The 24707-nt window shown below is 34.9% G+C and overlaps 1 protein-coding gene across 1 annotated transcript in view; it reads left to right on the forward strand.

The window, feature by feature from the left end:
- Nucleotides 1-11784: 11784 nt before the first annotated feature.
- The window catches only part of LOC129223127 (dynein axonemal heavy chain 1-like), a 43175-nt gene continuing 30252 nt past the window's right edge, over nucleotides 11785-24707 (forward strand). Inside the window, exons 1-2 of the mRNA XM_054857692.1 lie at nucleotides 11785-13669; nucleotides 22096-22208. Of these exons, the coding sequence (XP_054713667.1) occupies nucleotides 11785-13669; nucleotides 22096-22208 (1998 nt within the window). The remainder of the gene's footprint in view (nucleotides 13670-22095; nucleotides 22209-24707) is intronic.

Here is a 24707-nt window from a genome sequence, read left to right on the forward strand (position 1 = left end):
ACATGGTGTGCAATTATCTTTTTGCAATTGAGAGATAAAAAACACTCGAAACATGCAATGCGGAGAAAAAAGCTATATCAGTAACATTATACATTCACACCGATAACGTAAACATAACAAGGAAGCTATGTTAGTACTACTTGACATTAATGACAGTTCTACAGATATTATACTACAACACTGGACAAAACTAAGCATAATACGTCCCTAACAATGAAATATATAAAAATACTGCACAAATATGAGATTATTATGTAAAAAGAAATGCGAAATAGGCTACAGCTCGCAACTAATGGGAAAATCAACAAAGCTTGCTATGTAAAATGCGATTACGGCCACGGTTAGTTACAGGTTTCGGTCCGACATTGAGCATCCGGGCAACGTCCACTTTTTCTCATTGGAATCGCCAATGCATTCATTCACAACTCCAGCGCTCGAATACGCTACCTCGCGGTGATTTACAAAATTAAAGAAAAAAGTAAATTCGCAACTCCAACGAACTATAGGGGGCACTGCAGTCACTGTCTAATGGCGGAATTAAAAACTAAAACAAACGCATGTGATAACGAAGAAAATGCTAAAAGTGTTGTGATTTTTGTTGTTATGTATGATTTTTTCGCTTTATTCATTTGAAAAGATTTTTCAAAGTCTTTTGGTTATTCTGACCCATATAGAAAGAGATTAGAAACCAAAAAGTATTACGAAAGTAAACAATTAATGCAGAACACACAGTAAGTTGTTCTGAAGCAGCCATTTTCACGATGTTGAATTCGGAATTCATTAATTTTTGGTTCGCTTCGAACGGCATTTTCATTTTGTACCGTTTTTTCTATACATTCCCACATAGCACAGTCACATCTCGGCAACGTAGCAAATACGTCGCACTGCGACGTCTGTAACGTCTCGGGCACATCACGGCACATTCCAGAAACGTCCCAGAGATGTTCTGGCAACGTGGAATTGTCCGACTTCAGTTACGTTGCAATGCGACGTGTATGGTTCGTCGCAATGTGATGTTGTCGTCGCATTGCGACAGCCCAGAGACGTTCTGGAGACGTGGAATTGTCCAACTTCAGTTACATCGCAATGCGACATGTATGGATTGTCGCAATGTGACAGCCCAGAGACATTCTGGAGACGTGGAATTGTCCAACTTCAGTTACGTCACAATGCGACATGCATGGGTTGTCGCAATGTGACAGCCCAGAGACGTTCTGGAGACGTGGAATTGTCCAACTTCAGTTACGTCGCAATGCGACATGTATGGGTTGTCGCAATGTGACAGCCCAGAGACATTCTGGAGACGTGGAATTGTCCAACTTCAGTTACGTCACAATGCGACATGTATGGGTTGTCGCAATGCGACAGCCCAGAGACGTTCTGGAGATGTGGAATTGTCCAACTTCAGTTACGTCGCAATGCGACATGTATGGGTTGTCGCAATGCGACAGCCCAGAGACGTTCTGGAGATGTGGAATTGTCCAACTTCAGCTACGTCGCAATGCAACATGCATGGTTTGTCGCAGTGTGATGTTTTCATCCCAATGCGACAGTCCAGAGATGTTCTGGACACGTGGAATTGTCCAACTTCAGTTACATGCACATTCATTGGGCTTGTGATATTGCTGAGGAAATGTGACAGCTCGCAGCTAAAAATTTCTGAAATCTTTTCTTATTTATTGGAAAAAAACAAAAATTTTGTATTTTTCATCAAGTAACATTCACAATAATTCTAAATGTTTGCTAAAATTGTATAGCTAACCATTCAAACAAAATATTTAAATTCCCACATAACACAAACAATTTGTACAAGTTAGTACACACTAACTTAAGAAGTACAAAAGAAAAAAAAACTCAGATTAGTTATTGCCAGGGGCGTGCAAAGGGGGGGAGGACACCTGTTGACAAAATATTTTTTAAACTAGGGATGAAAATAGGGATAAACAACATAAAGGGTAACGGGAAAGACATTTGTGATGGGGCCCCAAAATTTTTGTGCATGCCCCTGGTTGTTGAATTCGAATAGTGATTGTTCAATTTAAAAAGTAGAAGGAGCATTCCACGGTATTTTTGACATTTATGTAGAGTCCGTAACGTGACCTTTTTTGCCATAACTTTTTTATTTTCTGTTTGATTAGCATATTATTTTATTTTGATATTTTCCTACCAACACACCAGCTCAAATTAAAATAATTTGCAAATCAAACTGAAAATTAAAAAGTTATGGCAAAAAAAGGTCATGTTACAGACTCTACATAATGTCAAAAATACCTTGGAATGTCCCAGAAAATAATATAGCAAGAGAATATTGTTGCCTCAGAGTAACAGTAAGAAATGTAATCCCAGGAGTAATACTAAGATATCCTACTGTTGCTCTGAGGTGACGATATATATATTTTAGTAGCATTTAGACCCAATAATAAAATATTAATGCAAAAATATTGTTAAATTCCCAATATTCACGGTTGATACAAAATCTCGGTTAAAACGAATATTTTCTTAGTTAAGTTGGTTTGAAACAATCATAGAACCAAGCAAAAATGTTTGGATTATGGACGTGTTCTTTATAGGAGAAAATTGGATAATGCACATGTATTCTGAGACTATCTAGTGTTCCGCCCTCCCAAAAATTTATGTTTCAGGCCACTGCCCACTTTAGCGAGTGTTCAGATAGGGTCCACTATATATAATCAGTAGTGCCCCCCTAGGGTATACTCCATATAGTACAACATATATCCTATACCCTCAAGCTTCAAAAATTTTCATATTATGCATATGATCGCATACACATATTGTGCATAATTGATTACTGGGAGTATACTCTCAGAAAAAATGATAGGACCATCACTGTACATAATTAAATTGAAAATCTTATGCACAATAGGTGCATTCAAATGAAAGTTTAGGCTAAAACAAACAAAAATTTTTGACCCCTCCTCTGAAAACTTTTGGTGATGAGCGCCATTTTTTTGTCGAAATTATACATCATTTTGTACGACTAAAAAGTCAACCATACGTTAAATATTTTTGTATGGAGCATTAAGCCCTTATACCTGTTGTATGTGGACATTTCTCGGAACTTTCTATGTGTCAATGCGGATTATCACTTGTTCCTCCACTGTTTAGCATCCTTCTTTTCAAAAAATGGAAAATCTTAATAACTAACAGATACGTTCATACCGTAATAATGAATAGTAGTAATTCATTTTTTTTAAGACGACACTCATTTGTTTTTTTCACTATTTCACTTATTTATGCAACTGTTATAAATAACAGCTAATCGAACAAATTGTGGAGTTTGTGGCATTTCACATTAACTAAGTTCAACTGTACAGTAAACTCCCGATTATATGAGGAGTTAAGAGGCACAAGTGTAGTGGATATCAAAAATCGCGGCCAAACCGCTAAAAGGCTATAGAGAGGGACAACCAAAGGTAAAAAATATTCTTGCTGACAAACATGGCTTTATTGATACATAGTACAGTGAAACCTCCGAATTGCGGACAGTCAAGGGACAAGAAGTTTTGTCCGTTATTGGGAGGTGTCCGCTATTAGGAGGAACTACTTAATTTACTTTTTTCAAAATGGGCTGTTGTTTCCTTTGTGGAACACAATCGAAATGATTGCGAAAGGTTTACTACATTTTACGTCAAGAGTAATTAATCTGTTTTTTCTTAATAAAGGTATACTGACAGCACACACTTGTCTCAAAAAGCATTTAATCAATTAAAGTAATCAGTTAAAACAGTTTGACATCTCCTTTTTGCATTACAAGCCTGTTTCTCAACATAAATATTTAAATCATTTACCTTAGCAAGTCTTTCAGTGTCCCCTTTGCTCAGGAAAGTTTTTCAATTCTTTACTGTATTTCAGTGCTTCCGAAAATTCTCTACTTTATATGGCTAATTTATTTTATCTGGAGTATCACTATTGCATTATTAACAGTTGGCAATATGACCTTGAATATGGGCAAATCTTTTTCATGTCTAAAAATTAAATAACCCAACGAAACCACGGCGCCATAAAGCTGACTACTACCGGCGCCAGTCTGTTCAATTGCATCTCCCAAGAGCCCCAGTTAGAAAAAGCACCCAGTTTCCCCTTTTTTATCTTAACTTTTGAATAGTTATTGTGTACAAAAATCATTAAAATCTTAAGAATCATTAAAATCTGCCAATGGCATGGCAAAAACTGGTTTCTGCCAGCAGAAAGCCTACCCTGTGTGTAGTAGAGCATTTTTCTGTGCATTGTTTCAAAATCTTGAAAGTATATGCATATTTTATTTAAAATCACAACAAATAAGAAAGGTAGACTATGAATAAAATAAGTCTTATAAATGAGCAAAATGTTTATTAAGTACAGTAAATATTAAACAAGAAATTAATTCAAAGCTACCTATTTTGAGCAATAATGTTACTATTTTGAATCTTTAATTTGAAAAGTTAATGCCGTTCACAATAGACAAATTGGGGAAACCTCAACTATGTTTTAAAAATATGGTTTAAATCTTTATTTTTCTGAATGAAAATAACTTTTTGGATTACGTAATCTTGCGTGAGCCTGATTATTTTTAAAGTTATGTACAATTTTGTGCAATTATTAGGACTTCACACATCTTATATGTCAGTCATTACACTGAAATTATCTCGAGTAACTTGAAGATTTTTTAAAACTATATTTGACACAATCATATAAGCTTTTTTTAAACAGAGATACATGAAAATAAGAGAATTTTAAAGATATTAGGGTTTATTTTAAATTTAATATCTGTAAGTCAGCATGACTTGGTAGAGGATCTAGCAATAGATGGAATCACAGCACAATACAGAGATATACATCAATACTATTCATACTTACTTAGTCTGCATTCATGACATTTATAATGAATGCTTTATCATTCTAAGTTTATTGTACCAACTATAATTAGTTAACTGCTGACAAAAGGAATGGGACTGCTTAAGAAGACAGAAAAAGATACAACGGCAGAGAGAGTAAGAAAATACACTACTACCCTCTTTCGCTATCCATTTCTGAATTGAATTGTATTGCGCAGAAAAGTTAATATTTAATGTGTGCTGAAATACTGAAGACTAAGCAAATACACATTGGAGAGTAATTGTTTTCATCATACGTTATGCAAATAAAGTAATGAATATAAAATTTAACATAACTCATTCTATTCACACATAATTCTATTAGCTAACTTTTTTATGGATCGAAGACGATCCATCACCTACTAAAACTCAAAATTTTAAAATCAAATGTTTGAAGAGAAGCTTAACCGCTTAAGTTTAAAATAAACCAGCACACGTGTGACAACATTAAAACACAAGGCATAGAAAAAAATAATATCCTTCCATAACAAAGCTATAAATTCGGATTTTTTAAGTATTATTCAAACATTTTTTTTGCACTCAATAAGAGAATAGTACAATTAGTTTACGAACTTTCTCGTTTAATCAGTAATCATAGCGGGAAACCACAGAAAAACAAACACATTGGAATCAATCAGTTAAAAAATTTACAGTCACAGTTAATCAGCACTCGCTAGCAATGTTCTTCATTTTGCGCATGCGTGTACTAGTTTCGAGAGAGGGGGAAACGTCTCAAGCATGTTGCATCAAGATGTTGCAGCTACGTTTGCTTGTAACATCGCAGCGACGTACTGTTAATAGCGCAGTGTGATGTGACGTGAATGGGACATTGCGACGTCGCTGGAACATCGCTCAGACGAAGTGTGCTATATGGGTTAGTACATATTAAGTTCAGTTTCGTGACATTTCCGGCATTTGTTGACATTTTTGTCACATAGTGCACATACGTGGCAGACTGTCAAGAGTAACGTTTAACACTACATAATTTATTTCTATGACTATATGATTGGATATCTAAAGAAATCATGCATTTAATTCATTCGTCATGGAAATGATTTACCTGATATGCGAAATCTTGTCAAGATACATTATTCTTTCACACAATTTTAAAACCATAACCTTATAAACAGATTTTTGGCGAACTTTTATTTTTTATTGTTCAAATTCTTAACGTTCTTTCTGGATTTTTCAATCTGTTCCGCGATAAATATTTTCAAGAAAATTTATTTGCATACTTTCTATTTCAGTAGGATACTGTAGTAACAAAGGTTATTTAAATCATTTATGTGGAATTAGGTTAAGGAAAAGTGTCCAGTCAATGTTGTTAAGTTCGTTTTTTTTCTTCATCGAATTGAAAAACTGATATTTATTCAAATTCACTCAGAACAAAATAAATAAAATGTGTACTCACAGTTTATATATGGTGCTAGTTTTCTTTTCAGTTGATTGACCATTATTTCTTTTTACTTATCGAATTCTGTAATCTTACTACCATTTTATTCCACTCATGATAAAAATTAAAAATGGTTTAACTAAAAACGCGAAATCTCGCCAATTCTACTTTGCTCGCACAATTCCAAAACTATAACCCTAAACAAATTTGGCGAAACCTTTCAGCTGAGAATAAAAGGAATAAAGTAAATTCTTTCTCGGTTAAACATTTTTCATTTTGTTCTACGATAATAAATTCAAGAAAATATTTTGCATACTGTCCATTCCAACTAAATGCTGCTGTAAAATATGATTAGTTAAATTAATTTAAGATTAAAAAAAACTCATATTCTTACAAATTCATACAAAACAATAAAAAATTTTACCTGGTATAACGTTATCCAATTTTGTTAATCCAGAGTTTTCTTGTTTACGCTTCCACCATTTAATACTTTTTTGAAAGAAATAAGGAAAACTAACATTATTTTGAGAAGCTCGAGAATACTACTAAGGGACGAATTAATTTCTGTTGTTGAAGGCGTTCTTAGACATGTTGAATGCGTTACTCAGAACAAACTGACCGCAGCGCAACGTGGCAATGTTTTAGTTGCATTCGCAGTTTTATAAATCACCGCAAGGTAGCGTATTCGAGCGCTGGAGTTCCGAATTATTGCGTTCAACATGTGTCTGTTGGTAAACATAGCCAGTTTGTTTATGAGTAATTCACAGTGGCGGCTTTTGGGAGGGGCCAGGGGGCGTCCGGGCCCCCTCACTTTTTTCAGACAATAATTTATAACTTTTTTTTGTGCGTACGTGCTTGAAATTTGAAAAAAAAAAAAAAAAGTTGTACCGTATTTTTTTGTTCAAGAGCTAAGCCTTCAAAATCAAAATAAACGGCTTTAAAATTTTATAAAAACTTTAGATCTCAGTTAAATGCAAAATTTTACAGGAGGAGCAGAAATGGCAGCAATAATTTTAACAATTGAGAAATATTTTCGCCAATTCTGCATATTTTACGATCTACGTTATGATAATCCCCGAATAATAAACTCCAAACAGATTTTGGGATGAGTCTTAGCAATTTTCCCAATTGTCGACAAATTTGAGGAAGCCAAAGACCAAGAGCTAATGAACGTTGGCCTTGCTGATAAATAGGAAAACAGATGATTATCGCCCAAAATTGGCGATCGCGCCAAGGCCCCAGTTATCGAAATATCTTCATAACTTCTAATAAAAAGAAACCGCATACCGTAACAGCAGGAAAAAAAATTATATATTTGCAATATACGTTTTGCATTTATAACTGTCTAAATTAGAACATAACCCTTGATTTAGCTTTTCAAAAAGTAATGATATCCCAACAAAACATAAATGTGAAAAAGAAGCCAAGTTCGGTTGAAATGTGGTGCGGGAAAGATGGTGTCACCAACAAACTAGTATGTTGTGGCCATTACGAAACTTTCTTCTATATTTTTCTTTTTTTTTTTTCTGATCCCGCCCCATGCTTGACGAGGAAGTAATATTCCCAACAAAAACAAAATGACACATGCAAAAACTTGACGACTATCCCAATGTCTGAATTATTGCAAAAGCAAAGCAAAGAGCGAAAATTGAAAGTTATTTTAAAAGCCTTGCTTGAATGAATTACAAATATTTTATTTGTTAACAAACATAAGATGGCAACAGTTCAAAATTTTAAATCATTGAGATAATTTTTCCTATCATTTCCATACAATTAAAATCACGAGAAATACGCAGACGACAATCTATTACGATTTATCTTTCTTATTGTTGCATTAATAAAAATATTTTTATTCGCAAAAAAAAAAAAAAAAAATCAACACCTCTTGGAGCGATCGGCGTCAAAATAGAACCAAAGCCGGTTTACATATGGATTCACATATATTCCAAATTTCAACCAGAACGTAGCATTACTTCTTGAGATAGGGCACTCACAATGGAAAAAAAGAACGGGCGATTGCGCTACCCCCCTTTTAGCTGTTGACACAAAAATAAAATCAGTTCTTATACCCACTAAGGGCTACTTGCCGATAAATTTTTCTTTCATTCCGTTCATTATTTCTTGAGATACAGCAGTCACAATTGACGACAAAAAACGTTCTACAGCTCAACCCCCGTTTGAGTTATTGACACCAAAATTGAATCAGCACCTGTTCCTGTTAATACCAACATATGGACCAAATTTTGTTTGATTCCGCCAGTAACTTCCTGAGGAATAGCAAGCACGCGTAACTCGAAAAACGTCCCATTGCTCCACCCCCCTTGGAGGAATTCGCGCCAAAAACTAATGGGCACAAGTTCACATAGGGGCACATATGTGTACTAAATTTCGTTCGATTTCATGCGGTAGTTTTTGTTGTAGAGCGGCCACAAAAAACTGGTCACACACAGACGTGACACACATACATACACACACACATACATACACACACACATACATACATACACACACACACACACACAGACAGACATTTTCCAAAAATGGTCGAAATGGACTCAGCACACCTCGAAACGTTCGAATCCGCCAAAATTCGAAATTCGAAAATTTGCACGAATCCAATACTTTCTTCTATATATTAGATATAGAAGAAAGTAAAAAAAGTTCAGATCTAAACAGTTACCAATTTCCATAGCAGTTCCTCATAGAAGTTGGATTTTCCCAAGTTCTTTAATTCATTTAGAAAACAATTTTTTACTATCTTTGATATTGGATTTAAAACTTGGCAAGTTTGAAAAAAAAAAAAAAAAGTGATGACTAAAACTTGCCGCAAGTTTAAAATTCATTATCAAAGCAAGTAAAAAATTGTTTTCTAAATGAATTGAAGAACATGGGAAAATTCAACTTCAATGAGGAACTGTTATGGAACTTGGTAACTGTTTAGATCTGCACTTTTTTTGTTGGTGACACCGTCTTTCCCTCATCTCATTTCAAACGAACTTGGCTTCTTTTTCACATTTATGTTTTGTTGGGATTAATATCTTTCCTGATTTACTCATAGTAGTTTAAGTATTTTGTAGCTTGTCCTGTGTTTAAAATGAAATTAATTTTATTAATTTAACACAAAAAAATTATCTTAATTTGAATTTTTGGCATCTTGAATTCAAATTATGTTTTTCGCAGTCACGAGCGTGTGTGTGTGTAGTGTGTATGTATGCATGTGTGTGCGTGTTGTGTATATATGCATGTGTGTGCGTGTTGTGTATGTATGCATGTGTGTACGTGTTGTGTATGCAGTGCTGTGTGTGTACTCGCGTGTGTGTTGGCGTTCGTGTGTATGTGCGTGTATGTAGGCATATGTGTTTGTGTCTGTGCGCAGGCATGAGTGTGTGTATGTGTGTAGGATATGGACGCAACCTAGAGACGGTTTTCGCAAGAGGAGCAGCATCTTGAGGCCGGTCGACGCTACGGTGGTGCTGGCGGGAAAATAAAATGATAGGAATTCAAAACAGTCAAACGAGAACAATAAAACAATCGTGATTGCTCAAAAAAAAAAAAAAAAAGAAATTACAAAAGTTTTTTTTCTTTTTCTTTTTTTAAGCCTGGGTGGGGGGTGCGAGTGACCCATGATCTGACCACCTCACTTTTTCAAGGCACGAACTGCCACTGAGTATTCATTAACTCATTCGATTTGTCTTAGATTGCTTTCAGCAACGAAAATTGTTTCGTCTCTTATAATGGTATTCTCGAGCTTCTCAAAATAATGTTAGTTTTCATTATTTTTCTTTTAAAAAGTAGGTTGATTGTCGTAAATGACGAAAGCGTAAACACAAGAAAACTCTGGATAAACGAACTTCGCATTTGCATGCGAAAAAAATGCTCGTTTGTTCGAAATTTTTGTTTTGAAAGAGGATAACGTTTTATAGGTAATTTTTTTATTTTTTTTAATTTTTTTGTGTGAATTTGTAAGAATATGGGGTTTTTTTTTTATCTTAAGCACGAAAGATGGATTTAATAACATTAGCAGAAGAATTAGGGCTTACATATCTCCGCCTAGTTTTAAAATAATTAGTTTAACTAACCTTATTTTACTGCAGCAAGCAGCATTTAGTTAGAATGGACAGTATGCAAAATATTTTCTTGAATAAGGTAAAGATCCTCAAGGTAAGAGGTAAGGTAAATCCTCTTTTTTTAAAAAAAAATCTTAGAACGAAATGAAAAATGTTTAACCGAGAAAGAACGTTTAGAATGTAAAAAACAGAAGCTGAGAATTTTCATCGCCAACTTTACTTTATTGCTTACATAATGAGCTGAAGAGTTCCGCTAAAAATTTGTTTACGGTTATAGTTTTAGTATAGTGCGAGCAAAAAACACTTGGCGAGATTTCGCATGTCAGTTAAACCATTTTCATTTTTTATCATTAGTGGATTAAAATGGTAGAAAGATATACAGAATTCGATAAGTTTAAAGAAATAATGGAAGATCAATAAAAAAGAAAACTACCATCATATATCCGTGAGAATTTTGTTGATGTTTTGAATAGCATGACAGAATTAAATCACAATTCAGAAATTAGAAACAGAAAAATTTTTAATTTATCGATTCGGCAATTTGAGAGAAATAACTCAGCTACAAATGCAAAACAATGAGTGCTAGCCAAACAAGACAAAGAAGTATCATCTTCCTCTTTTAGTAATAACTCGTAATGTCATATAATTAAATTATCTAGCATTTAATGTTATTCTTGTCAGTCTTATGGCCACAATGAAAATGTAGTTCCATCAAAAATTGATAAATATCGAATTCAACATCGTGGAAATGGCTGCTTAGAACTATGAACCACGTAATTTGCATTAATTTCTGACGTTTAGTAGTGCTTCTTGAATTCTCATTTCTATCTACGTGGGCCAGAATATCCACAAGACTTTAAAAATTAATTTTAAAAAGAATAAAGCAAAAAAATCTTGCATACAAACAAAAATTACTATGCTTATTTAGCGTTTTTTACGCTACAGCATGCATTTGTTTTACCTTTTTCATCCGCCATTAGACAGTGCCTGCAGTGCCCCCTATAGTTTGTTGAAGCTGCGAATTAAAATTTGCAGCGTCAAGAAAATCATTGAGAAGAAAGATCTGTTGCCGCTTTTTTTTTTTTTTTTTTTTTCGAATATGATCAAATGAAATTTTGACTTGTTTTGAGGCTTTTCCTGTAATCGAGGAATTTAAAATGTTTCCTTTTTGGTTATTTTTTCGCAAATCTACCGAAAAATTAAACTGACTTTTTTTTTTTTTTGTTCAAGACCGATTGTTGAACATGCGTCACTTGACATAACTTTTATTTTCAAGGTAGACCGAGCAGAGCCGGGCGACGCAGCTAGTTTCTACTAAAAAATGTGCAATGATCGGCAAGCCTTATTCGTGCAAAGAAAAAGTAATCGTTATGTTTTACCAACACCTTGAAATTTGGCAACATAATAAACGCTTGCTGCTTTTGTAATTTCAAAACTAAAAAAAGTGGCGATGGATAGGTCAACATACAATGATGCTGCATTTATAGATGTTGTTCCTCACGATTTTCGCAAATCTTCAACTTATTCCGATAAAATTCCAATCAATGAATTGGAAAGCATATATTGGCAGACTCTCGGATGGGTTCACACTCCAAACTTCAAACGAGTCAGTTTGCTTCTTGACTCAACGGTGTCCATCCCAAGACCAGCTTTGCTGTCTGAAGAACGCTTGTATGAAAAGCACAGCTCTGATCCTAAATTACAGGTAGAGAAGAAAGTTCCATACGGATCATTTACAAAAGCAGTAGCTGTAGATATCGCAAAGCGGCAATTCAGAAAGCAAAACTTCGAAAAGCTTTTGCTCGAAATGGGGCTAAGCTCAGAAGTTATTCGCCCAACAACAGTATGTTGCAGCGACAGAATTATTGTTGTTAAGACCGATGTTGTAGAAGGTATACCTCCGGAGCCATTTCTTAACTTAGAAGATTTTGCTGACGAATTTAGCTATGAAACACGGTCACCAGCTGAATGGTTGCTGCTTGGGAAATCTGATACTGGCCAGAAACCGATACCAGGTGCTGCTTTACTTCCAACAGATGATGACGACATTTTAGCTCTGTCTTATTTGAAGTGGCAAAAAGTTGCAGTTTTCGATTACAATTTTGAAAGAAAACTGTATAAGGTGAAAAAAGAGCATGATTTGAGAATCAAAGCCAGTTCAGATGAAGATTCCCTTTTTGACTATTGGATCCCTAGGATTTATTTAAAATTTGATGGGGAAGATCCTCTAAGATTCGTTGAAAGTTTATTTTCTGCTGTGCGTACGCGTCATCTAGTTGAGGAAAGTATTAGATTGAGCTACTATGTTGACTGCATGCCGCTTCAAGGAGCTCCTAGATGGACCGATGAAGACTTGAATGAAATCGTAGGAATTGTTAGACAAAATAAGATACTGGGTGCAAAACTTCAATGGATAAAAGATGAACTAAAAATAAACATGGAGGAACTGCAAGTTGAATATCAAAGAGCGTACAATTATTTGACTTATGCCGAAATTACAGGGCAAAAACCTTGTCTGATGAGCGATCTAAAATGCAATATGATAACTCCTGTAGGTCAAAAGCAAAATCAATGTCGATTTTTGGAACAATCTTACTCATTTGGGGAAAGACTTGAAATATTTCGAACAAAAACTCTGTATACCCAGACAGAAGTCATTCGAGCGAAGTGTATTGTCGAGACACACATGCTGGCTCTCAGCAGCATGTCAATTTACAGTTTACCGCTAGGAGACGTCATACCTTTAGATAATTTTGAGCAACTTCAAACAAAAGCATTGAAAAGCATCGAGGTATACATCAACGAGAAATGGCTATTAGAAATAGCAAAAGGCATCACTTCGAGTCTACAGAACTGTAACAAAGGTTCTTATGATTTAAATCAGAAAATGCGACACACTTTTCAGTTTAGTAAGCTGGGAAGATTTTTGAGAATGTGCATGTTTAAAATGCAAGACGTAATTCGGTTCTTGATTACAGACTCATTATGCTCTTACGCAGCCATATTTGAAGAAGCTTGCTATCGTTTAAAAGACGTAACGGAGGGTTATGAATGGCGGGACAGCTTTACAACAAATAAATTTAGTCCTTTGAAATTGCCTATATTTTTCACACCATTAGAAATCAAAGGAGAGCATTTGGTATTCAGCAGAGATCTGCAGAGCTATTTGGATGTTGCAATGGCATTGTTTGATAAAGGATTGAGAATTACTCAGGACCTACCACGACTGGAGAAATTTATCATGAAGAAAATGTTATACAATCCTGATGACAAACTTGAAACTGTGAATGAAAAAGAAATTCAAGTTGTACGCTGGCGAGGAATGATTGAAAATGGTAAGTGCATCTTAAATTTCACCTTCTAATAACTAGAATAAGCGACGGCTTCTGTCGTTTAGGAATAATTCGCTGTTTATCATACATAAAAAATGAGTCAATTGATTTAGATTAAAGTTAATGAATCTAATGAACTTAGTCAAAAAACTCTTCGGAAGGAAAGGGGAGTAATTAGGAAATTTTCAATGATAATATAGCAACAGTGAAAATAATAATCCCATCAAGCAAATAAAATGTACAAAAATGTAAGACTTACTTCCACCGTAAGAAGTTGTGAGATTTCATGTAAAGCTAAAGGTCGCTTGTATAAGTTTTCTTGATGGGAAGCACCTATTACATTTTTGCCAGTTAACGTTATTTCTAGCACTCTGAATTACATTATCTTAGTCTTTTTGGCATTCAACAATTTGGCGACAGTTAGAAAAATTGCCAGTTTTCTAAATAATTCCACTAAAATTTACGCTAAGAGCTGTGTGGAAATTTGCAAAACAAAATACCATTTCGCGACTTAAATTGCTCGCAACAGCTACAAAATTTATTCACAGCTTTTTGAGATTAGGTGGTAAAACCAAAGCTTCACTTGATACGCGTCTTGGCTTTCTCGTCGCTAGCCTAGACGTTAGAATTTTGCAATGATGCGAAATCCTATTGTAAAAAATCTAAATGGCGAGCACCCCACGTTTTTTTTTTTTTTCTTTTTTTTTCTTTTTTTTTTACATTAAAGTAGACTGTTAAAACAAGGTTCTTAGAATAAAAACAAAATCGCTTATTTTTAAGCGCATCATTTGCGCAGAATGGCTCCGATACAATTTGGCTTAAAATTAGAAAACTGGAGTTCTTATTTTTGGAATAGACCCCTTTCTCAGAAATGATTCCGCGGGTTCTGATTTTTTATTGGACACGCGCTCATTTTATAAGGGGACACAGGCTCGTCTTGGAGAGGACACGTGCTTATTTTCCAGACGAGACGTACTCATTTTTAAGACGACACGTGCTCGTTTTTGAGACGGCCTTATATTCGGAAATGTACTTATTTCTGAGACATGTGTGCCTTCAAACATGACTTGAAATGTGCTTATTTGTAAGTGCACTTTTATTGTGTTGTCATCAAATGCAAAACTGCATGTTAACCTGCGGAAAATTAAAATATATACTAATACGTATTTAAAGTATACTAGGGTTTGCCCAGCGTTCGAAATTCGACCATATTCATTACTGAATATTTGAGAAAACTTATATGAGTTTTCCTGTTTCCAACATTTTTATTTTTACTCTTATACATTCGTTTAGTGTACATCTGGGAACACATAATTCTTACATGTACTCACAATACCAAACAGTAATAATTTATTACAATTTTGCTTTTTGTCAGATACCCTATTAATAACGCTTTTGCGCAAAAGGAAAAAAAAAAAAAAAACAGTCGAACCAAAGCTTTTTGTATTTTAATCACCAGATAAATAAATGAGAGGGGATATGTCAATTATTGGGTAATTGGTACGTCGTCAAATTCTTGGCGTAAATTATTTCATTTTGGAACCATGTTCCCTTGTGATAAATAACCCTATGCAAATGTATATTTCTCGACTCTTTATTTACGTATACGTATTCAAAGGGAAAATATTTCTTGTGCTGGCATTGGTGCCAAACAATTGACGCCAATGGATAAAGATCGCCAATTTCCCAATGATCGAAACAGTTAAAAGTAAAACTTCTATATAAAAAAACTTCTTATAAAAAGTTGACTATCATCAAGTTACCTTGATCTTTGGCATTAGAGGTAAAAAAATTCAAACGGTCAAATGAACCAACCCTACTTGCTGCATTAAAAATTGTCCATTCGAAAACACTGGACATTGCAATAATAGTACAATTTAAAAAAGTTTGTCTTTGTGATTTTTGTATGGTTAAGGACTGTGCATAGCTGATGATGTCACACCTTTTTTCGACATATTTGACCCCTCCCCTTTAACAGACAGTTTCACGCTTCACCATACCCCTCCTCTCTGTGTTTATGAAAAACAGCGTGACAAATGCCATTTTTATTTTTAAAAAGTCGTGCGATGTCACATTCTCCCCACTGTATGTCTCTCTTATCATTTCTTTCCTCCCCCTCTCACAAACTGTTAATTTGAACTATAGTGCCTAGAAAGAGTGCCTCTTTCTAGGCACTATAATTTGAACCCACATGAATCCCACCTTAAAGCGTGACTTCATACTTGGACCCTGCTTTGTGATGATTAGGTTTTCCAATCCTGCACCGAATTCAGTCCCGCGGTACCTCGGGATTGTAACTTTATCTTTTGAAAAGTTAACCTGAGATAAAACTATCGTTCTCAAAACTACTTTTCTCAATATTTTATTTTGAAACTGGGAAGGACAAAAATAAAGTGATTTATGTAAAAAGAGTTATATTAACTTTCTACCATCATGATATTACGCTCTCAAAACAGTTATTTAATTAATATAAAAATTTATGAAACATAAATAATTAAATAATATAAATCAATCAAGTTTTAAAACTCAGACAGCAGACTACAAAAATAATAAACTTTCATTCCTCAACTAGGCGCGATGCGCCTCACAAAGATCCGAACAGAGAGACTTTTAGCTTTATTATTAGTAAAGAAATAGACTATAGAAAGAATAAGTATTAGGTATTTAATGATTATGTTCAGTTGACATTTCTTTTTAAACTTTAGCGTTGTGACCCGACATTTGTGATTTTGTTCTAATTTTATGTTTTCGCTAAGTCAATGGAGAAATAAAATTTGAGATTGCGGGTTTGAGATATACAAGGCGTTAAAATTACATTTTTGTTAAAGTATAAAGACAGATAAATATTTTAAAAGTAGACTATAGAAAGAATAAGTATTAGATATTTAAGAATTATGTATAGTTGAAATTTCTTTTTAAACTTTAGCATTGTGACCCGACATTTGTGATTTTGTTCTAATTTTATGTTTGAAAAATAATAGCAATTTTCTCGAAATATTCGTTCTATAGAAAATAATGACATGATGTTATCAGTGGAAGCTCTCTTAAAATTAACAGATGAATAAGTAGTGTTCTAGAATAAAAGAAAGTAATGTTTTGTGGGTGAAATAATTTTTCTAGAATTCAAAAGGAAGGATGGAAATATAACAAACTGAGAAGATAAAACACATATTATTATTAAATTATTACTGAAAAATACATGTTGATATTTAAATTAACTAAACGCTTTTAAATATGAAGAGACAATTCTACAAAATATCAATAATAAAAACAAGCAGTGTAAAACACAAAGAAGGTTTATTTACATGTGCAATAATTACAAGTTAAATAATGATACAACGTAATCATTCCGAAGAAATATTCAGTTCTTTTTGGTTTGGGAATTTATTCCAAATAACCTATATATAAAACACGAAGGGAAAAAAAATAAGTTTCGATTTAACACATCGCTCGTTTGGAAGAAGGGTGGGCCACAAGTTTTTAATTTTTCCGCTTAAATGCTAAAAATTACGCGCTAAAAATGTTAAAAATTTTAACTCTAAAAATTACGTTATTTTCTTTGGAAAATAATGACAGATTTTTTGTTTTAATATTAACCACTGGAGTGCACAGCAAATTTACTTTTCTTGCAGAGTTTCTTGAAGTGTTCAACTTCAAACGCTTCTCCCTGTAAAATTTCATTTCTCCGTATTGTGGCACTCTCCTTCCAAATGAACGACATATTTAAAGCAGGGCAGGGTTCCTACTAAACAATGAAAATCAAAACAAAGCATTTTGAAGTACTCTATTTTTTTTCACCCCATGCTACAAGAGTTTCCTTCCTTGGTTCTTGGTAATCATAGGATTTTCCTACTTTATAGTGCTCCCAGAAAAAAATTTAATGGGGTGGTTTCCTTCAGTCAAAAGTACTTCTTTTAGTCATTAAAATGGATAGTGACCAAAAAAAAAAAAAAAAAAGTAAAAATTAACTTGAATTCTGAAATTTTGAATTAAAATTATGTTTTTCGCAATCACGAGTTGCGACAGTGCCCTACTCATTGGGGGCTATTGTTTCTAGAAACAGCTCCTATCCCCCCAAGCCTACCCCTCCTCCAGGGCGGTTACGTGTGTATAGTTGTCTGTGTGTGTTCAGGCGTTTGTGTATGTGTGGACGCGCGTGCGTGCATGTGTAGGCTTGTGTGTGTGCGTAGACCTGTGTGTATGCACGTAGGCGTGTTTATATGTGTGTAAAGGCTTGTGTGTATGAGCGTGTGTGTGCATGTATGCGTGTGTGTATGCGTGTGTGTGTGTGTGTGTGTATGTGTGTATGCGTGTGTGTGTGTATGTGTGTGTATGCGTATGTGTGTGTATGCGTGTGTGTATATGTGTGTGTGTGTATGCGCGTGTGTGTATGCGTGTGTGTGTGTATAAGCATGCTTGTGTGTAGGCAGTGGCGTAGCTACAGAGTTTGCCGCCCGGGGCGGTTCCTCAATTTGCCGTCCTTTCGTTGCGAAATAGCTAGTACATTAAACCGTCAAAGGTGTTTAAATTATAACTCAAAATTTAATTAAAGCAAAAAATACGTAATTAATTTCTATATACTTGCAAAAGAAAAAAAAGTAGGGGGATAAGAGACCACTTGGGGAAAATTGCTAAATTTACTTAAAAAATCACATTAAGCAAGTTTTAGTAAGTTAAAGGCCAGGTTGTGATTGCTCTCGATTTTTTTCAAAACTGAAGTCTCTTTTAGTGTTTCTTTGTTGACGTTAGAGGATCGGTGGGCACCGCAAGACAATTTTCTGAAATCAAAGTTTTAAAATGCAGCTTAGCTACTTTGAAAAGGTGAAGAAAACCGGGAATGGTCGAATGCTAAATTGGAATACTTTAAGCTCTGAAATATGTAGTTTTTAGGCTATCTTTAGCAACGCAATTGCATGTGTATTCTAACTCAATTGTAGGCGTTCAGAGAGAGATTAGCATTAGCGCTGAGGTTTCTTACTGAAATAGTTTTTAAATTGAAATTAATTTAAGGGCATCTTTGGTGGATTCGTGGAAAGGAGAAGGTTCGTGTTCTTGCTTTGGAAATTCTCAAAACCGAAGTCTTAAAAACGCAATTCTAGGCTGTCTTTGGTGACGTTAAAGGGTTCCCTAACACCTATAACGGCACCAAAAATGATGTGAAGCCAGGCGGTTCTCTCATGAAAATTTTTCACAATTGACGCCCGACTTTAGGCTTTCTTTGATAATGTTAGGAGCAAGAAGGGGAGAGGGAGGTGTGTGTGTCCCCCCCAAGGACGGATACAAGGGAGGGGCGATGGAAGCGATCGCCCCCCTCCTTGAGTCGAGATGTAGGAACTCTCCTTCGGCTTTATTTTCGATAACTGAAGTTCCAAAACCGTAATTTTGGACGATCTTCAATAATGCTACGAAAAAGAGCGCTCTCCCGCGGAATTTTTTTTTTTGAATTGTAGTCTTAAAAACGTAATTGTTTAACATCTCTTAGCACTCAAGGATCGGAACTTTGTAAAGGAAGCTTATCGAAGTTTCCAAAACTCAATTTTAGACGATCTTAGATGGGTTTTGGGAGCTTTCATTTGTGAAGTTTTTTTAATTGTTTTAAATCCAAAAACAGTAATTATAGTGCACCTTTGATGACATTAAGGTAAAAGATGGGGTTCAGTATACACTCCTCCGGAATTTTTCAGAAATGGAAATTCCCAAAAAAAAAAAAAAGGTTAATTTGAGAGGATTTTTCATGATGTCAGAGGGCGGAGGTTTGGGAATTTATACAGGGGTAAATTTCCGAAGTCAATCGATCACCCCCTCCTTGAATACTGTCTGGATCCGTCCTTGTGTCGCCCCCAAAATCTTTCTTACCGCTGAAGTTCATTTTAGGCAATCTTTGAGAAGGAAGGTTTAGCGAGAAACACAACACAAATTTCTAAGAACGAAATTTGAGCTATATTTGGTGACGTTAGGGAAAAGGGTGAGTAGTTCGCCTTTCTTTCCTTGGAAAGTTTTCAAAACGCAGTTTTAATTTTTGGAGACGCTAGGGAAGAGGATAGAGGGGGGGGGGGGGAAAGGAATCTCTAACGGAAAAATTCCGAAATTGAAGTCCTAAAAACGAATATTTTAGGCAATCTTTGATCAAGGTAGGAGATCTATGATAGTCAAGGTTCAAATGGTGTTTTCACACATTGATATTGAAGTATCAAAAATTCAAAAACGTTATTTTAGGCTACATGTTAAGAGTTCAGAAGGAGGGTGGGAGTTTTCTCCAGGAAAGTTTTCAGAATTGAAGGTCTAGATATGTACTTTTTGGCTGTGTTTGCTACGTTAGAGGAAAAGACAGAGTTCGGGGCTATGCCTAGAAATGTTTCAACATTGAGGTCTAAAAACGTTATTTCTAAGCTACCTTTAGTGATATCAGGAAAAATGATGGAATATTCAAGAGCTCTGTCGCTAGAAACATTTTGAAGACATATTTCACGATGCTAAACTGCAGAGTGGAGTTGGGAGAGGTTCCTAACGGGAATTATTTGAAACTTTATGCGCTAAAACGCAATATTAGACCATGTTTGGCCAAGTTAAGGGACCAAACCAAATGTTGAAAAATGAAATTTGCTTACCTATCACAAGGAATAGACTAACATGTGATACAAAGTTGTCGGATCTATTTTGTACTCTCAAAAGCGAGGAAACAGAAATTCCTTTCATTTCTTTCAAAGTAGAGAACTCCTGTAATATTGTACTGATGAGAAATCAAAGCAAACTCAGTAATATATAAAGCTACCCAGTGATAAGCAATAAATTGTTTTGTGTTCCATTTTTACGCCTCCCACTCCCCTTCTTACTGTTGTCACCATTTTTCTGAACTTAAAAAAAATTCACGAGGAGATATTCAAGAAACTTTCTTAAAATACAGTGTTAACTTTTTCTTATAATGAAAATTGGAAAACTTCATTGTGTTCTTCCTCCTGCAGTTAACTTCTACAGTCTAAAAACATTGGCCCCATAAACTGTCCACTACCGCCCCCTCAGAGAAAAACAGGAAATTGTACTGATATGCTATCAAGAAAGACTCTTGTTTTGCATCAAAGTAGTTTTAAATTGGTAATCGGTCTAAATGTCGTACATTTCAAAGATTTTCTTTTTGCCTGCAGTGACAGATTAAAACCATAATGGAAAATACGTTTTTTTTAAACATCAAAAGGGTCAATTTGCCGCCCCTGGAAAAGGGCCGCCCCCTCCGCCCCTCCCTAGCTACGCCACTGTGTGTAGGGCATAGGCGCTATCGACCAGGAGAAACAGATTCCAGGAGGCAGTGCAGCCGCGTCTGCACGAGGCCGGTGGGCGGTGGTGCTGGTGTCCCTGGTTCAAGCTGAAAAAGGCACGGACCTCAAAAACGGTCAAGTGAGAACAATAAGCAATCGTGATTGCTCAAAAAACATGAACCCAGAAAATACTTTCATTTTCCCAACAGTTTTTTTTAAATTAATTTTTTTAAATGTCCGATTTTTCAAACCAGGCGTGGTCTTGATGACGTCACAAATGATGCACTTTGCCGCATCTTTCTACTACGTTTCCACGTTATGATAATCAAGCAGCGAATTAAAATTGCGCTCTGCGCTTGCTATCAACCATATTAAGGCCCCAATATATACGAGCCGACGCATCAGCTTAAGATCAGCCTTTTTGGATCGGAGCTCGTATTTGAGTGGTTGTCTTTTCTGGCGAGTAATCGCGTTTGGTGATTGTTCACTGCGAGCGATTATTAGCGGCACGTGAATTGTTTATTAAATAAAGTATTATTTTCGGCAAATTTGGCGAAATCCGAAACTTTGTTATGGTAACCCTGGCAGTGCAACAATGAAAAATCCGATCCAAAAAGGCTAAACTAAAGCTGATGCGTCGGCTATATAGACCATATCGTTGTCAATACACGTGAGTAAAGATGCGAATTAAATATTTTGCTCTGTGAAAATGGCAAAACAGAATGGCATTCCATCATTTGTGATGTCAATCGCCAAGAAATGTAAACAATGAAAGCGCCCGATTTAAGTATTTTTTAAAAAATATTAAACGTAAACAAATTTATTAAAAAATGCTCAGATCCTATGTTTTACAGCATGCTGTTTCAGAAAAAAAAAATACTTTTAAAATTTTGGAAACGACCCCATTGCTGCAAATCGTAGGAAAAAAAAAGAACATTTTCCTCTTTTTTTTTTTTTTGTTTCTTTTTTCTTTTTTTTTTTGAAAGCACAATTTTACTGCCAAAACTAAAACATAATGTTTTAATGCAAGTTTATTGTAAAATACAATATTCTTTCTTTATGTACTGTAATTTTCAAAACAAATTTCCGATTTTTTTCATTTTGAACCCGCATGTCCCTACTTCTGTTTCATAGTTTAGAAGCACAGCATATTAAAGTAAAACTCTTTCTTTTCAGGCATGAAAAAAGCAATTATTGCTGCCAATGCATACGCTCATTCATATGACAAAGCTCTGAAACTGTTCAAAACTGACCAGATCAACTATGTGAAGAATTTCGTGCGTACTAAGGTAATGGGAGTGTTTCCTCCAATCAATAGTACTACATTTATTAGTCACTGAAATTGGAAGAATAAGAAAAAAATAATAATAACGTGGTTCCAGAAAATGCTTTTATTTTCCCAACAGTTAATTTTTAATTATTTTTTTTAAATGTCGGATTTTTCACCGCGAGCAATTTTCAGGTGAAAGAGAATTATTAGTTAAATAAAAATATTCATTTTTGGCGAAGAGGCTGTGTCCTGAAATTTTATTCTGGTAACCCTAGCGATTTGCTTACTTGTGACGTCACCAGCGCAAATGAAAATAAATATTATTTTTAAAGAGAGAAAATGAGTCGAAATTTAGAAAAAAGCAATTTACCCGCATGTTTTCGAATATGCTCTCCCAGAAAAAAATATTTTCGAAAAAATGAGAAATAACCCAATTATCTAATTGTGATTGCTGTGGGCAGGGCTGTGGAGTCGGAGTCGTACAGATTTTTGAGTTAAGGAGTCGGAGTCGTTCGAAAACATACCGACTCCGACTCCGGGCTTCTTGTTTTCTTTAATTTTCACTATTCTCCTTGCATTTTTTCAAAAACTAACTACCAATTAATTTGATTACATGTGTAAAGGCCTGCTAATAAGAAAATAATTGTCATTGTGGCAACCAACTGGCTTGATTGTTTATCGAGCTTTCTGTAACAGCTACCTTCGTCGACTCCTAGATTGCTTATTTTTTTAATTTTATTTGACTGATAGGAACTGTCAGTTAACAGTTTTGTTGCCTAACATTTTCTAAGTAATCGCTTTCAAATAAAAATAATCTATTCTTTACCTCGATCTCAGTTATAAAATAGTAAAAGGAATGTATGAATCGCTTGAACAAGTCGGGAAACTTCTGAGAGTGCTTGGTTAATTCAAATATGTGTTCAGTGTTGCCAGGTGGTCAAATCCAGATTTCCCCAATTCCCTTCCAACTTTTCCCCAAAAAGCAATGTTTTCTATCAAAATTCCCCAAATTCAAAAATTATTTTTCCACTAATATTTTCATAAAATGAATCGACTTCCTCAGTGATTTTTCTCTTATGGAATTTTTTTCCCCCCCAAATAGCCAAATTTTTCTATAAAATTCCACAACTTTTTTTTTCTTCCCATTTTCGCTTTTTTTTTTGTCTTCTTTATCTTTACTAATAATGAAGCTGAAAGTCTCTCTGTATGTCAGGATCTCTGTGACGCGCATAGAGCCTAGACCGTTCGGTCGATTTTCATGAAATTTGGCAAAGAATTAGTTTGTAGCATGGGGGTGTGTACCTCGAAGCAATTTTTCGAAAATTCGATTTTGTTCTTTTTCTATTCCAATTCTAAGAACATTTTCCCGAGCAAAATTATCATAAGATGGACAAGTAAATTACCAAGCTATCATAACGTGTAACAGTAACGTGGGCAAGCCAATTGGCGAGAAATTCATCATCCATTATTTGTAACTATACAGGGGAACCAAAACACCTTTTAATTTTTTACTACGGGCAAAGCCGTGCAAGTGCCACTAGTCATAAACACAATCGCCTGACCGAGAGATAAGAAATAGCCAATTGTGTGTTTTTTTCTACTTGCATTTACTACTCTGCTTCTGTATGCATATTTAAACTATGATTTTTGTATGTATTTATCCAAGAACATTCTTCATCACACTTATTTTTACCTGTTTCACGTATCAACTAGTTTCTCACGCAGAACATTATAATGTGAATTCCGTTGCATAATATTCCACATAATGCGAATTCTATAAAGTTGACCAAAGCTAAACCAACGCTGTTTGATACAAACAATGTAACTACTACTTCTTAACACAAATCTAAATACGAAAAAAAAAAATCTTTTTTCCCCCGGTTTTCCCCAAGAAAAAAATTTTTCCCCAAAGAATTCCCCTTAAAACCCATTTCCCCAAAATTTCCCCGGAGAGCACCAGATTTCCCCAAAATGGGGAAATTTCCCCCAATCTGGCAACACTGTAAGTGTTAGTACGAAAGCGCAAATTCAAAAGATCCGATATAATATAATTTTTTTAATCTAAAGACTTTATGTAAGAAATCTTGATTATCACTAAAAAGTTCAAAATAAAACCAACACGTGGTTTATTGGTTACAACACTGAATAATTGTAGTTGATCCTAAAATCTTCTAATTAAAGTTAATTCTAAAGCGCTGCCAAAATAAAATTAAAATAAAAGAATTAGCCAAGAAATGTAAGTAGCTATAGTAAAAGCTATTCGTACAAAGCTGTATACCGCCGCATTTCGGGTAACATTTGCTCCAGACGTACATGTACCCGACTCTCCCCGCAATATAGTGCAATATTTTTGTTGAAATTTTTAAGATGAAATTTAAGATTTATTATTGTGGAAAATTTTCAGAATTTAAGTATTTCACTTTTTAGAAACTCTGAAATTAAGCTGTGGTGTTACCCTCGAAGGGGGGAGGAAAGGACCGCACCCCCTCACAAAAAAAAGTTTTTTGACTCTCACAGC

Source organism: Uloborus diversus, chromosome 5 (genome assembly GCF_026930045.1).
Source record: "Uloborus diversus isolate 005 chromosome 5, Udiv.v.3.1, whole genome shotgun sequence".
Classification (NCBI taxonomy): domain Eukaryota; kingdom Metazoa; phylum Arthropoda; class Arachnida; order Araneae; family Uloboridae; genus Uloborus; species Uloborus diversus.